The sequence below is a fragment of the Silene latifolia genome, chromosome 1 (assembly GCF_048544455.1).
Source record: "Silene latifolia isolate original U9 population chromosome 1, ASM4854445v1, whole genome shotgun sequence".
NCBI classification, from domain to species: domain Eukaryota; kingdom Viridiplantae; phylum Streptophyta; class Magnoliopsida; order Caryophyllales; family Caryophyllaceae; genus Silene; species Silene latifolia.
In genome coordinates, this window is record NC_133526.1 from 161,421,147 (window position 1) to 161,438,302 (window position 17,156).

General features: G+C 38.9%; 1 protein-coding gene across 1 annotated transcript; it reads right to left on the reverse strand.

The window, feature by feature from the left end:
• Positions 1-9,674: 9,674 nt before the first annotated feature.
• LOC141611035 (early nodulin-like protein 17) lies at positions 9,675-13,504 on the reverse strand. Its single transcript, XM_074429442.1, has 2 exons — positions 13,093-13,504; positions 9,675-10,213 (listed from the first exon to the last, which is right to left on the reverse strand). Exons 1-2 carry the CDS (start codon positions 13,274-13,276, stop codon positions 9,876-9,878), a joined length of 522 nt encoding a protein of 173 aa, XP_074285543.1. The 5' UTR covers positions 13,277-13,504; the 3' UTR covers positions 9,675-9,875.
• Between the last annotated feature and the right edge of the window lie 3,652 nt (positions 13,505-17,156).

Here is a 17,156-nt window from a genome sequence, read left to right on the forward strand (position 1 = left end):
CCCACTTGTCCTCGACAAGTGTGCGTCACCAATTCTCTTGTCCTATTACTATCTCCCACTCAATGCAAGGTGTCTTTCGGGTCGTACTTGCAAGTGATCATATCGAGAGTGGTTTCCTCGATCTGGAGAATAACTTATTGACCGGATTTATCTATCATAGATACCTTCCGAGCGTGGCCACGCATTTCCAGTTCATTACTCCTCGAGTGGCCCTTAGATATTGTTTTAACCCTGACAAAGGGGTGGACAATTCCTATCGCACTTATTCCCTTCGACTAGCCACAGCCATTATAACCTAAAATATGCCCATTTGACCCCATTTACGAAGGTCGTAGTAACACAAATCAAAGTTAATCTGAAACTGTGCCATCTTAGGCGAACAGTCTTTAGTCAAAACAATCGACTCATTAGAATACTATAGTAGCTCTCGCCACGACCAGGCTTTATAAATTTGCCAGAAATCTATAAGTGGTCACTGCCCGACAAAGTGTTCCTAACAGTCTGCCTATGTGATCGACTAGTCATCTCATATGACTCTATGGCACTTGAACTTGCCATCAATCGCATCACACTCTAGTCACTTCGAGACGTCACCTCATACAAGCGACTATGGGCTAATACTATGTTAATCCGGGTTCACTTTAACGGGGTTCAATGTTGTCTCTACAACCCGTTTGGATGTAACAAAGTATAACAAAAGAGTTTTAAAGTAAACTCGAACGACAAATAAGTAAAACTCGAACGACAAAGTATAACAAAAGAGTTTCAATCGTCCTTTAGGTGTGACCTCAAGGGATCAACTGATCACCACCGTCGCACGACAGTAATGTCAAACTCTAGCCAGCCAATCATTACCGATATGTGTGGACCAGTTGACTATATAAATTATGTATCATCCCTTCCATATTCTTGTAATGCGATTTAATAATGATATTTAAATCATGTGATCGCACTATCGTTGAGGACACATTTCCCAACAGGTTTGATATGTGGTATTGAAATGAGATGTCGTGTAACAATATGGGCATCTAATAAGATGATTTTGGAGTTACTTGAGGTAGGTGTTTTGTGTGCTTGACTCGGGTTTAAACCGTGTGAGTCCGGATTTGAATTTGGAGTCGGTTTTTGGCCCGGTGTCGGGTTAGACACTAAATAGGGTCATTTTAATGGAAATGATATGATGAAGACATTCATGGCACTATTTTTGACATTCGAGATTTAGGTTGACTCGAGTTGCGGGTTTTTGAGTCGGTTTTGGGTCCGAAGACGGTTTTAACTCTAAATAGTGTTATTTTAATGCAAATGAAGTTAGAAAACCATTTATGAAATCATTTTTCATATTCGAGTAGTGCATTAAACCGTCTAATGTATAGCCAATCCACGCACGCATATCAAAAACACATTATAGTCCGATCATCATCTGGTGGTTTTTGGGAGGTGCAGATATTGGGTATCTACAGGCGGCGAAGGCCATGGACCTTGATGAAGTATGGGAGGAGGCGGCTCATAGAGCACCGAGGGACGTGGAGGATAATGAAGAAGAGGAAGAGGACAAGGAGGGAGAGCAAGCGGAAGGAGGAAGCAAGACGGTGAAGAGTCGCTCCGGATGGGCAAAATGGATGCCTAGCATTGGCAAGAAGGGTAAGTCCTCCAAGTAGTTGTGGCCTCATGATTGGGGATCCTTTGAGACTTTTAATTATAGTCTGAAACTTTGAATGATTCAATTTTTATGTTGTAAACTGGCCATAAGGCAAAGAATTTTAGACCTTGCATAGTAAGATGGTGTAGTGATCACCATTTGGACCCCATTGCATGTATGCTCGACCATAGGGGAACTTGAAGGCCAATTGTGGCCGAAAACATAGACTACCCAGTAACACTCGGTCGAGTGCCCTTCTCACTCGACCGAGTGGCGGTCCACTCGACCGAGTAACAGCCCCACTCGATCGAGTAGGCCGAAGGACAGACCTGAAAACCTCCTGTAAAAACCTCCACTCGACCGAGTGGCGTGACCACTCGACCGAGTGACTTTTACTCGGCCGAGTAACTGTTGAACTCAACCGAGTACGCTGGAATTTGACTCTTTTTGGGAATTTTTGACCACCTATGACGCATTTGACCTTGATTTTGGACTATGCCGACCTACTAAGAGTCGATTGACCATAGAAGACCCACACGATAGACCTTTATGAGTTGTTTACTCTTGACCTTGTCAATGGTTTGGGCGGTATAAGGAAATAGTCAAGCTACAAATGATAATATATAATAGTAGTAGGTACGCATCACATGACGAGATTGTAACACTAGTACGTGTTGTGGCATTTTGATACGATATGTGGATGACATGTGAATATTAAGAATGTTTAAGCCTAGTCATAAAAATTACTCATAAACATGTGTATATATACATATGGTAATCATACACAACTTGTGGTAATAATGGTAGGCTACCGGGAGAGTGTCAAATGAGACTTATAGTGAACTTCGGGACAAAGTTCTCTTTCAGGGGGAGTGAATGTAAGAACTCGGAAAAACTTAGAAAGAAAGAGCACGATACGTGGCAAAGTATGGAGAGTGAACAAGATCTAGGATAGATAGGATATAATTGTGTAACAATAAGAGTGATGATGGCAAGGGAACAACACACGGGGAATATTTGGGAAAGAGAGTGAGTGGCGAACATCAGGGACGAAGTTCATTTTAAGGTGAGAATATTGTAATACTCGTTATTTGTGAGACCCGTACTTAGACCTAGGGTTGCGTGAGGGAACCCACTTGTACTCGAAAGCAAAGGATAATCCTCCTACGAGACCAAGTAAGGCCTAACCTAGACCTAGTAGACTTCCAGTGGACCGAGTAGAACCTCAAGTGGACAAAGTGAGTCGGCACTCGGTCGAGTGAGGGTACACTTGAACCGGTCACTCGGTCGAGTGAGATGAGCTGTACCGAGAAATGATATTTCGGTATTTCCATTCTATCCAAACCCTATCCCATTCATTCTTCTCCTTCTTCCTTCTTATACTAAAACCATCTCCCTTCTCTCTAAAATACCCCCAAATGCCTTTCCCTTGGCCTTCAAGCTTGGATTAATGGTGGAATATGTCTCTTATGCCCCGATCTACCTTTTTAAGTAGAAATGTCACCTTTTCCTCTTTGTCTTATGAGTAAATTCGAGTTAGGGTTTACTAAGAAAGATTAATTAGTAATTAATTATGTAAAATGAATAGTTAGTAACTAATCATGAGGGATTTTATGTTGTAATTTAGTGTAGAGTAAATTGTGATAGTTATTACATGATTTATGTAGGATGAGACGGTTTTATGAGATGGATACTTGGTAATTTCGAATAGCTTGAGGATTATGCATAAAGGTAGGTTATCCTACTCGGTTTCAATATTGTGTATGCATGTTTGGGTGTCTTTCCTTACTAGTTCATTCATGAGTCAATTAGTATGTATGTGGGATTCAATTCATGATTTTTTTTTTTTGATAAAATGTAAGTATATATATAAAAAAATTGTAACCATACAATAAGGCCAATATAAATGCCAGACCGACAATTATCCAGCCCTATATCGCAACTAACGGCCCAAAAAGAACCAGCCCGAAACAAAGAAATAAACCTCAGACATTAAAACAACAAGATCTGATTGAAATTGGAAACAAAAAAGGCAAGAACCCTAGAAATCGTCTTCTTCAAACATCCCCCTTTTCCTCCTATCTGATCACCAACAACAATCCCAGAAATCAAATCGACCCAAGAGATCAAATCCCCTTTCTCAGCAGTCCCTGAATCCAATCCTCGTCCCTCCTATTGAAATTCCTTCGATCCAAGCCGCGAAATCGTATTTTCATCTCATCTATTATCATCCGAGCAAGCTTGTTTGGGCGAATGAGAGTTAAGTCATACTTACTGCGATTTCGTTGATGCCAAATATTGTAGATGCAAGCATTTATAGAAGCATCAAGGGTCCCTTTCTGGACCTGAGAACCAGACCTTCCCAGGCGCCAGGTTAGCAAGTCGCTCTCCGGGAAGTTTATCGCCATCCAAGCTTCCATACAAAAAAGGAGACATTTGCTGTATGCGCATTCGAAGAAAAGATGCTCCATTGTTTCCTCCTCTATTCCACAGATACAACAGGTACTATCTTCACTGATTCCCAATCTGTGCATTTTACTCTTTGTGTTCATATTCCCATGGTAATATATCCAGGCTATGAATCCATGTTTTGGTATAGTCCATACATTCCAAACGCAGCCAGACTAAGGGACATCATGTGATTTGTTACGGAATAGCTCATATCCCTTAGATATAGTGTATCCATTGCCACTGCGGACCCAATTTAGTTGCTGATATGCCTGATGGAAATCATCTTTAACTTGGCAGATTTTCCTCCAGTACGAAGAGGAATTAGTATTGGGGGAGTAATCCTGCCAAGCTGACCCCTTTAGATAGATATTGCTAACCCATTTGACCCATAGTAGGTCTGGTTTGGTGTAAATCCACCAGACCAATTTGCCTACTGCTGCTTTATTCCACATAATATCCTGCTTAAGTCCTAGACCTCCTTCTGTTTTTTGGCCTACACACTTTATCCCAGGCTACCAGAGGTGATCTCAGGAAGTCAACCCCCCCATCCCATAAGAAATTCCTACAGATTTGCTCAATTCTAGTAATAATTCCAGTGGGAAGGATAAATATTTGAGCCCAATAATTATGTAGGGTTTTAAGCACAGCCTTGACTAGTACTAACCTTCCAGCATATGACAATTTCCTGGCTCCCAACGTTCTTATTCTAGCCACAATCTTATCAATGAGAGGTTTGCAGTCCTGAGCATTAAGTCTAGTAGTCTTGATAGGAACCCCTAGGTACCTGAAAGGGAGCCTACCTTCAACTAGGCCAGATACTTGTAGGAAATCAGCCTTTAGAGCTTCACTCACTCCATTAAAATAAGCATTGGACTTCCCTTTACTCATCCTTAGTCCTGAAGTAGCTGAAAATAATTCATGAATTTGGTTATATGTTAAGTGTTGTCTTTCCATTTGTTATGTATAATTGTTATTGTGTGGTATTGGAGGTATTTGGTGGTGGTACTTAATTATTGAGGAGACGTAAGACTGTTGGGAAATTTTCTTGCGCTCATTTCGCCCCCTGGATTTTCCCACTTCAAGGGGGATGTGCACATTAATGACTTGAATCACGGAGGGACTCGTGTGGTTGAGGCACGACGTCTGGCAGGGGATCCGGTTGGCTTCCGGACCCGGTACGTCTGGGCGTGTCCCTGTACCTTTCTGTGATATGTGGTGTCGTGGGCGTGTCCCTAGCACCAGTGGTTGCGGGTACGTCTGGGCGTGTCCCAGTACGGCATGGGGATTACATAGTCGAGTCTCATTCACATGCTTGTGTCGTGTCTATACTTATCGAATCGTGATATATGTTGGGTATTGAAACTGAAGTTTGTCTGTCTGTATAATTGTCACCTATTTTCGGGGTGGCCTGTGTCGATCCATATGATATTTCCGATCATATGGGGAGCAGTTGTTTATAGGTTGGCTTTGGTAGCATGCGGGAGACGGGACGATCCGTGAAGACATTCAAGTTAAGCATAGTCGATTAGATTAGTTGAGTAGTCATGAGTTGTATTATTCATTTCATTTATTTCATTTATGTCTATGTAATCGACTAAACACTTATTTATGTTAATTTTTTCTCAATTGCGACTCCCATTTCACTACCTCGGGAAACCGAGAAGGTAACATCTCCCAATTACCTTGGCCGGGTAATAAGGGGGTGTTACACCTAGTGTCATATGCGCCTTAAACTTATTTGGTGTTCGTCGTCGTGGGAGCGATAGGTCTTCCTTAGGTGCCTTGTCTGTCGTGTTCGGAGGTGTGGGACGAACTTCGGGGACAAAGTTCCTTTTAAGGGGGGTAGACTGTAATACCCGCCATTTTTAAGGACCTGTTGACTGACCGTTTGATAAAGGGAGACCCGTAGCAAAGGATATGAGAAAGAATATGAGACCTGCGTTACTGTTTGCTCGACCTAGTAGAGGTTACTCGGCCGAGTAGTGGGAATACTCGGCCGAGTATGACTATACTCGACCGAGTATCACGTCTGTTAACGCGTTATTATAAAACGCGAGATCGTAAACCTTATTTCATTTTCGACGGTTCTTTTATCTTTCTAACCCTAATCTCTCTCTCTTTATCCTACCAATCACCCACCTTGCTACTCCTTCACTTAGCCTAGAAACTAACCCAAGAAGGGGGGCATGGTTCATGCTTGGAGTCATCGAGTCGGGATGTCATTGTTGCCGACTTCGGTCCGCGTCTCAAGGTAAGTTTATGTTTAGTCGTCATCTTTCAGTAGGCTTTTGGAGTAGTCCAGTAATAATAGGATATGGTTACTACTTATAGGATTTACCTCGGAGTCTTGCTTGGCTAGTTGTTGGATGCACTTTCATGGAATAGCAAAAAGGTAGGGTTTCCCTTCTCAGTTGATTGTATAATTGATTTAAGATGCATTGTTGTGATTTAATTGATATGATTAATATTGTTGGTTGATTGTTGTTGGTGGATTGGAGTATGAGTATTGGAGTTGAGATGGTTTGATGATGTTTGCAAGGTGCGTCCTCGGCTGAGTGGAGTCACTTGCGGGAGTGGCTTCACGCCCTTGATTCGCCCTTTGTGGAACCCGCCACAAGAGGGGATGTGCACATTAATGAACATAGGTTATCGCTCGTGTGATGAGCGGGGCTTAGGTGGGTAAGGCTGCGGTCCCCCACTGGCGGTGAGGATTAACTGTTGCGGCAGTAATCTGGCAGGGCTACACACTTTAGTGTGTAGTCAGTTATGAGATGTGATTGGGAGTTGGAGATTGATGGTGGAACAGCTGGTTTTTCTTTGTTGCATTTGCTTATCTTTATTATTCTGTGAACTGACCCTGTGTTGTGTTTTCAAAACTGTGGTGATCCATTCGGGGATGGTGAGCAGTTGGTTTAGCAGGTACGACTAGTCTTGATGCATGCGGGACATGGAAGGGAATCGAGTCATCACGCTACCGAAGTAGATACTGCTGTCACTCATGTCTAGTAGTCCTTTCAGTTGTCTAGGTTGTACCTTTGTCACGCTGTTTTATGATGTAAAAGTATAAAGCTATTTAGTAAATGTTCTACTATTGTTTGTTTGATCTACTTACCTCGAAAAACCGAGATGGTAGCACCTCTATACACTGAGGTAGTCCTTGGTAAGGCACATTGGTGTATGGGGGTCTTACAATGAGAGAATTGGGAGAGAGGGAAATTAGGTTTAGAAATGGTAAAATGAATCGTAGAAATGAATTACGTTTTAGAAATGGCTGAGTACGCCGCAGTCGGTCGAGTACCCCAGTTACTCGGCCGAGTGACTTCTACTAGGTCGAGTATCGAGTTACGATGACAACGTAGTCTCTCCTTGTCTCCCTTACTAAGGGTCTCTCATGGTTAACAGGTCAGTCCACAGGTCCCTAACAGGGCAGGTTTTACAGGCTTACCTGGTATACGTGGTTTGCAGGCTATCACATATACCCGAGGGTTTACCTAGTGCGCAACGAAGGTAGCGGTTGCGGGTTCTCTCGTCACAAAAAAAAAAAAAAAAAAAAAAAAAGAAGGTATATAAGGATTCTCAAAAAGTTTTCCCTCCAAATGCTCTAACTTAAATATGGAAACAAGTTAGATTTCATTTAATTAAACTAATCTTTCATTTAAAAAAAATATTTCATCATTAAATTTAAAAATATAATCTTTTAACTAAAATTGGTTTAAAACTATAAATTATGCATACTCATAAACTGTTATTATTAAACTTTAAAATATATCTTTTAACTAAAATAAATTAAAATTGGTTTTAAACTACAACTTATGCATAACCATAAACTGTTATTATTAATTTAGTGACGAAAAAAGAATTTTTTAAAATGATTTGAGAAAATTTATAAAATAAAATAATTATATTAATTTTTTTTAATATACACGTTTCTTTAAATTACTCAATCTTGATTAACTTTATATTAACAATGAGTGAAACACGAAAATTACGAAAATATTAATCTAAAATCTATAAGTAATAATGTAAAAAGTCAAAATTCTGTATATATCGCGCATTTATTGCGCGGGATTTAGACTAGTACTCCCTCCATTTAACTCCATACATTACAAGTTTCTCTTTTGTACACTATTCACAAGTGGACACTCAATTTCGATTTTCTCTCGATACATAAGTGAAAATATATTTATGTGGGATCTTATTTGATTCGTCTTTAGGAGTACATTAAGAATATCTAACTTTTATAATTTTTGCAAATACGTAGATAAAGATATTTAACGCGTAAAACACGCATTGGCAAACGTGAAAAAACAAACTTGTAATATGGAGTTGAATGGAGGGAGTATTGGACAAATTGGTAAAAAAAAAAGTTGATCAAGTGATAAATTGGTAAGAGTTGTTTAATTAAGTGATATCTACGCCAAAATCTATAAATAATATTATAATAAGAACTTTTATTAATAGACAAAGAGTAAGTCATATATGCGGACAACATTTTGACCCTTAATATATTCTCGACTTAAGTTTATTTTAACTTGAAATCACATTTACGATTGATTTGGGTTAATTAGGTGGAGTTCGGGTCAGGTCATTTTCGGGTTTACGAACTCGGATAAGGTCGAGTCGTGTCAGATCATTTCTTACTTCGGTCATTTTTGGGTCCATTATTATACAGTTTATTAGGGGCAGTGGTTAGCTTACAACGATAAGTATGATTATTGGTAAGACTCTAGAAACTCTTAAGACTTTGGCACATTAGTTTTCCACTAAATTATACTATTATTTCTTTATTATTCAGACTCAGATCAGACTTTATATATTATCAGTTAGACCCACCTCAAACTCTATTTTTTCACTTTATTTAATAATATAACACATTAGTTTCTTTCGTTAGATGTCTTCTTTCGAAAGTAGGATCAAAGACTCACCAAAACTCAACTTAAAACTTTATCAAGACTATCATATATTATTGGTAATTTTAAGTGAGTCTTGTCTCAAAACTTACCAAAGTCTTGTCTCAAAACTACCAATAATCTTATTTCTTATATTGGTTAAGGATATATTTATCAGTCAGACTCACAAAAGTCTTAAAACTCTGTCACATCAGTTTTTATAATATTTTATTGTTCAGACTTTCTTAAGACTCACCTCAGACTTTATACATTATTTTTTCTCACTCACCTCAGATTTTATTTTTTTAAAACACTTTTCTTGTAGGGTTTAGATAAAAAGGAAAAAAATAATAGTTTAATACATAGAAGCATTTTATTGGTTGTCATTTCTAAAACGGTGGGGTCAAGACTTTGAGCCTTAAGTCAATTTAAGACTATGTCAAGCCTTTGGTAAATTATTAGGAGTTTTGAGTAAGTCATTTCTTAAGACTCATGTAAGTCATATTTCAAGAATTACCAATAATCTTTGCAGTGAGAACTGGGTAAGACTTTTTAAAGAGAGACAAAAGGCAAAGGCTCAGAGCTGTATCGTATTCCCTTCGCAAATCAAGCATCCGCAATTCTTGCACTAGAAAGGGGAAAGTAACTTGGTAAGGCAACGGCTAGAAAAATAAACAACCGTTCACATGAATCCATGTCCACTCAATAATTGCTCCTATTTCAAACCAACCAAACACAGTCATCTTTGACTGTTACAATTTGTCAACCACCCTCAATTCCAATAAATTAAGAAATACAGCATGGAAGGAAAACTTAATTCCTAACACAAATCAACTTTAAAAAAAAAAAAACCCAATATATCCGTCTTCGACGTGGAAAATGCGGATTTTGATTACTTATCCCATGACCCTGAGAAAAGAATCCCAGAAAGCGCCAATGGCGAAGACAAGTGGGAGGACAAAGTTGCCTCGTAAAGACGTGTTTGATGCAGCATTTTTAACAGGGGATGCCGAGGGTGGAGGAGGAGGCTTGACGACGTTGATGGCCAATTTCATGCCTCCATAACAGAACCCGTTGCCACTGATGAAGTAATAATGTCGAGTTTGATTAAGCGGAACCACGTCTCTTCCCGCTCCTGTTGTCCAGTTGGCACGAGGGTGGTCGGCAATGCAATTCTCGTAGTTAGTCTTGTTTACCTCAAGCACATTGTTCTGGTGCCTGTCATACACAAAAACTAAGGAGGAAAAAAAGAGCAATTAATTTGAGTTTGTTACTCACATGGAAGACAAGATCCGACTTAGTTGACTTGAAAACATAACTAAAAGTATAACACTCAATTAATTGATTACTTGTAGATGAAGTTAATTTGGCAATCATGGATTAATTTACAATTCATGGACTATACAACCAGATGTATATGTTGTACGGTGTAGAACCTGAGCTTTGTGCCAAAGTATTCGAGCTTTATATTAAAGAATATGAGTTTTATTAGAAAGTATTGAGTTCATTCATTTACACATTAAAAACATGAAATTTAAATTAGCTCAGAAAAAAATACACGTAAGCTCGAATTCTTATACTTGGTTGTACCATGCTTATGGTACAACTGGATGTATAATCCTATTTGTGATTAATTTATAACATTAAATATAGTGAATAAACTAGAAATTGGATCAACATATGATTTTCGTATAGAAACTTCCTAATTAGACGATATTAATAAGGACAGCAAGCAAAAATGGGAACATTACGGGGTGTGACCTGTGACAGCTGTTCTGACCCTACACAGTGCAACAACTAACAAGCAAGGGTAGTAAGCCACACAACAAATTCCCACCAGATATTCACCTATAAACTTCGTCGTGTGACTGCCTTTAATTTACTCCATATATGAGGATCATTCCCCGTATCGAACCTTGATAAAGATAAGAAGAGAGTAACACATTATGAACATGAATCAAAATTTGGTTTTGTAAAGAATTATTACCAACTATCCGAAATTATTTTGAGATTATTGTTTTGCTAGTGTTATCATGTTCACCTTTAGCTACAACCTACAAAAGAGTGGTAAATGCAATTCTTGTTAATGAGTAGCTCCATAATATTGTTCTAAAATGTTGGAACTACCGATCATTATCTTCCTTTCCGGCCATAATCGACATCTATTATGCAGTTTCCACAATCCGGAAAAAAGGAAAGAAAAAAATACGTGAAAGTGACAATTTGTTCCCTTAACTTTGGTCAATGGTTAAACTAGGCTCCTTAAATTTCATTTGTAGCAATGATGCCCCTTAACTTTGATCGGAAGTGAAATTAAACCCCATTGCATGATTTTTCACGAATATTCCATCAAAATGAATTTCATAATTGAATTAATCAAGTACAAAATTTAATTTTTATATTCTTATAACTTTTATACAATATATAATTGTAGTAGTAAGTATTTTGATAATTTTACAATTGTTAGACAATTTATTGTAAATGTTAGAATAGTTCATCAAATTTTAACATATTTTTATTTTGTTTATTATAGATGAATGTAAAATTAATGTTTAGATGAAATTATTAAAATTGAAATTAGTAATTTTTATTTGTTATTCGTTGTGTAATAGAAATATAAAAATGAATTTTTGTTGAGTATTAAGTGTATTAAAAATTGGAGCTGAATTCACTTTTTGTTAATGTCCGGGCTTGATTGCTACAGTTGAAACTTGAGGGCCTAATTTCACCATTGACATAGGTAAAGGCCACTTTAACGGAAAAAAAAAGGTTAATTAATGGGAATAATCTAAACTATTGTTAATCTACTTACAATAATGGGAACAATGTTTTAACTCATAATAAATCCAATTTTAACTATCATCTTCTCAAATTAGACTAGGTGACCGGCTACCTTTTTGTCAAGTTATACGTTTTTTTAAGAAAAAAAAATATAACAATACTCCCTCCGTTCAGTAGTTTACACTTGCTCTATTCTCTAGAACAAAGGGAGTAATAATTATTATTAGCCATAAAGTCACCCACCTAGCCCCTTTCAAGACCAAATTGAGCCCACGCCAACCACCACCGACGAACGAAAATCCCACCCAAACCACCCATGAGTGACGACCCAACGCAACGACCACAACACCAACAACCGAAGACTACTAGATTAGCCCAAATAGGCGTAGACCACTACTCTCCATCACCAAAACTACGAGTATCACCTTCCATCCAGACCATGCTCCATCACCAACAGGAGCACCGCGCTACAACGACAACTCCTTTTCGACCGTGAGTCCACCACCAACACTCACTACCGCCACTTAAAAATCAGACAGCACCACCTGATTACATCACCCAACCCCTTCACCACCTAGACCAACCAAATAAGCTATTTCGACCACCACGATTCTCCTCTTTCCGACGACACACACAAGAAAAAAACACCAACTTTGAAGACTAACTGATTTGAATTAATACATTATGATGTTCATAAAAATAATCGCCTATATTATAAATAAATATTATTCATAATGTGAGAAATTAAGTCTAATATTTTTGCTAATTTCGCTAAAAATAGACATTGTCAATGAAAAACGCAAACAGGAATACAAAATTGTTGAATATTCTAAAAAATGTGGGAAACAGAAAACAGAAATTAATTTCAACATCAGTAGTATGGCATTCAAAACAGGAACAAATCTAGCACGAAAAAACGCATCTAAATACATTAATAGAAAGAGTCACATCACCCAACGAAATTGGCAACAATCATTAATCATAATCAGTTAACAAAAATGGAAACCATAAAATGCAGCACAAACTTTACAGTAGTAGACTAGTAGCTAAAAATTTACCAGCATAAACACAATAACAAGATCACAACTTAAATATTTAAGCTCAAATACACTAGATCTGAACTTAAATTAAATACCCAGCTCAAATAACTGATTAAACCGGTGGCGGAACCACGCAGTGGCTAGCTAGCTAGTAGGGGCCGAACAGTCAAACATTCGAAACTTGAATGCTTTACATTATTGAGTCGTAAATACAAATCCTGATTCCGCCACTGCATTAAAGCTGGATCTAATAATAATCATAATATAAAAAAGGAGAGAGGGAATGACATACAAAGCCAGTCTCCAAGGTAGAAGTGTTTGTCCTGAGCCCAAACAGTGAAGTTAACACCTGAAGAAGCCCAACCAAAACTACCTCCTACAATGTATCTTTTAGCTGATACTTGAGGTAGCGTAATTACCACCATGGCGCATGTTAGCGCCATTAGTAGGGTCGTATACCTTAGCTGTAACTCCATTGATTCACTCTAATGTCTTGCTCTTTTGTTCTTTTTTGTTGGCTTGTTTGATTTATCAGTTGAAGATAATAAGGTGGTTGTTTTAGAGTATGGTTTGGTTAGTGATTACAGTATATATATAGTGCGAGGGTATGTCTTTAATTTGAAAGGAGGAGGATGATGTCAAAAAAAATATTGAGGAAAATGATCATATATTGGCTGTCAGGTCATCGCCTTGAGATCTATCCACTTCACATGGTTACGGTTTTCTTTCTAGTATTTTATTCCCCTGCACTTTCTAGGACTCTCCTTAATTTAAGACTATTTGAAAAGATATTGTGTTTGGATCTTAAAATTCTGGTATATCATACTAATTTCAACATTATCTCAGGCTTTATACATTGTTAGAAGTAATGCAAAGATTAGTAATGTTGTCTATAATAGACTGATTACTATCAGTCGGCTAAGGACGACTCCTCACGAGGTATCCATTCGGCTCCTAAGTGAACAAAAGACCGACTTAGGCATCAAAGGGACTTGTCTCGGAACCTCCCGAAGGTAGGTTTGTTCCCCGTTTCAAGATCAGATCGAGAGGAAATGAAGGAGTCCAATGATCTCAAGTCCAAGGATTCAAGGAACATGAACATCGAACCGAGCTTAGCATTACCCTATCACTCATTAGTCTCTTGTAATTTGTATCTAACATTAAGTATATTTTTACCTGAAACAATTGACGCCGTCTGTGGAGATTCTAACACAAAGGTTCTCAAAAGCAATCATTCTACCTTGAACAACTAAGATGTCCGACCCCAATAGCAACACAACAACCGCAATCGCCAATCCTAAGTTCGGAATGCCGATCATGACCGAGGCCGACCGGGGCATTATTCCAGGAAGCAGTGGCATGACAGAAATCGGCTGAAAGGAGCATGCGGACGGGCTAACTGATGTTACTGTCGACAATGACAAAGGCCTAGAGCTTACTCCAGACCAAGAGCCTCGGGCGCTAGCATTCCTGAAAAAATGTTGAACGCGTATACGACGAAAGCAAAGAAGACCACGGTGATAAGAGAGAGCACGGTGACAAGAGACATGTTCGGCATCCCACTTCACAACGACAAGTCCGGGAATGACAACACAATCGGCAGCCTGAGTAGAAACCCCACGAAGCGAACGGAAACAAAAGGCAGTGGATGACCACACACTTGGCCAAAAGTGTCTGTATGCCCACGGTGTCCCCCTTTACAAGCGAAGTCATGGACTGTAATATGGACAAGTTTAAGAATTTGGGAATCACATTCAATGGCTTATCTGACCCAGACGACCACCTTGCGTCATTCGAGTGTCAGATTAGCACCTATCAGGCGTCCGACGGTGTATAGTGTAGAGCATTTCTAACCACGCTGACGGAGCAAGTCCATCAATGGTTGAGAAACTTCCCACAGGGATCAGGAAAGGTTCTTGTCCCACTATGCTGGCAAAAAATGGAAGGACAAGGTGTAATACCCCTAATTTCTAGTAGTGCCCTCGACCGAGTACAACTGAGTACTTGACCGAGTGGTACTCACTCAATCGAGTAGAGTTGGACGAGTACCAACTGGGTTAAACACAGATTATGCTTTGGTGTCACTCGGCCAAGTGACTGGTGTACTAGATCGAGTGCGGTTCACTCGACTGAATGCCTTCGAGCACTTGACTGAGTATACTTGCTCAGACCCAGAAATTCGATAGTGGGTTCCGTTTTTTAAGGCCTTACTATATAAGCTATGAACAGTGTTTTCCTCTCTCTTCACAAACACTTTCATACTCTCTCTCTAACACCCAAATCCTCTCTAGAACCTTCCCAAAACCCTAGCTTTGATGACTCACTTTGTTTTGGAAGATTTGTTCATCAAGCTTTATTCTTTCTAACTTAATTCCACTTGTAAATTGTATTTTATCCTTCTATTATTTCAATTATTCCTTATTATAACTCTAGAATTTGGGGGGAAATTAGAGGTTTTACCTTTTGCGTGTTTTAATTGATTAATTGGTTAATTAAATAGTTGTATTAAGGGATTGTGAGTATTATTTTGTGGTAGGATATGTTTGTGATAAGAATTCCTTAATTTTTTTTGTAGGAGGAGACTTCATAGAGGAAGCTTTCTAGTGTTGTTGCTTCTTATTGAAGATTTTCTAGAAGGTAGGGTTTTCCTACTCGGTCTTGATAATATGATTATTTACTCATGTGTTTATTGTCATTAATTTCATAGTAGTTAGTAGAATTATATTATAACATGATCCTTGACATTCTAGTCTTAAAAGATTGTGGTGGTTATTGGTAAATTGAGTTATGACATACTTGACATTCATTATTCATGTGAAAGTAGCATACTTGATAACCTGTGTACATGATAAAGGATCATACTTGGCATATTGTGTGAGTATTGTGTTACTTGTGGATATTGGCGGATTTTGGTGGAGGTTGGTTGTTGTTGTCATGGGCCACGTCTCGGTCCGCGGATTTAGGCCGCCTACCGGTCCGTAGTCACGGGCCACCTGCACGCCAGTCCGATCGGTGGACATGCAGCGGTCTTTTGAAAGCCACGCTCGGCGGCGTAAAAATGCCTTCGACCGGATCGTTTTAGATCGGTCGGTTTCGTCTCGGTAAGGGTCTCGAAACGATTAGAGATGTTCGGAGTCGCCACCAAGCATTTGTGGGATGCCTGGAACCCGTTCGAATTCCACTTTATACCTCGGTCAAATCGAAGCACAAAGTAGCGTTTTGACATAGGTACTAAAGATAAAGAAATCGTCCCTCTTTAGCATCCTATCTCTAGAATGACTCTCGTACGCCCTGGATAAGGTCGTCCACTATCCAAAGTTTCTGAGTAAGAGGTGAAGGTACGTATTGGGAAGCCCTTTAATCAGACACCCAATCCCGCCCGCATTTAGCGGCCTCTACTGATCGATCTTGGTTGGTTGAATGTAAAGGTTGATAAAACGGTTTAAATGCATGAATGCGCATCCAATGTTTTAAACCTAACATGTGAGCTTTCTAAGTCGGTTGATTTAATCCAAATATCAAGTATAAGAGGTCGAGTTGGATTAATGATTGATTTGCATGCAAGACGGAAATTAAACATCCATTTACCGTATTAGGTTTAGGGTGCATAACATGATCCATTTGTCTTAGTAAGGCATTTTGCAAATATGGTTTGAATAATTGAATAGTCGTCTGATCCGTCCTATATCCGAGTTAACCGGAGTCGGGATCGTCCTAGACTAATGCTGGAAGGGAACAGGCCCTGTACCAGACGGCTATAAGAGGCGCGAGCCAGCCGGCGGTGTAAGGGGCCTCCTTCTGGTTTTGAAAATGAGAAGGAAAAGGCCTGCTTGAGGCGCGGGTTAGCCAACGACCGTATGCCGTGTTCTCGATCTGTTTAAAAACGTTATAAAACGTGTTGAAAATGGGTATTTGAACCCGATTTGTTTTGAAAGGGTCGTTTTAGATCGCATTTGTTGATTTGAAGGACTAGACTCGAATAATCATCATCATTTGACAATATTCGGTGTCGGGTCCGATTTGGCAAGCTTGACATGAATAGTTTTGAAAATGATTATGGACTAATTGTTTTAAGTCCATTTTGAATGTAATTAGTCGATACTCGTCATCGTACCCGGGTTAAAATCCGGCATGGTATGTAGAACCAAGGATGATTTCGTGTTGGTGACTAATATATTTGCTTGAAAATATGTAAAGAAAACAAAAGGTTTTAAAATACCTTTTAAATGTCATTAACCAAATATCATCACCGAAACACGGATTTAACCGTCATGGTATGAAGAACCAAGGATGAAAAATACTTTATGGTTAAAACATGTGAAATGAAATAAAAGGTTCCGAAAATACTTGAAATGG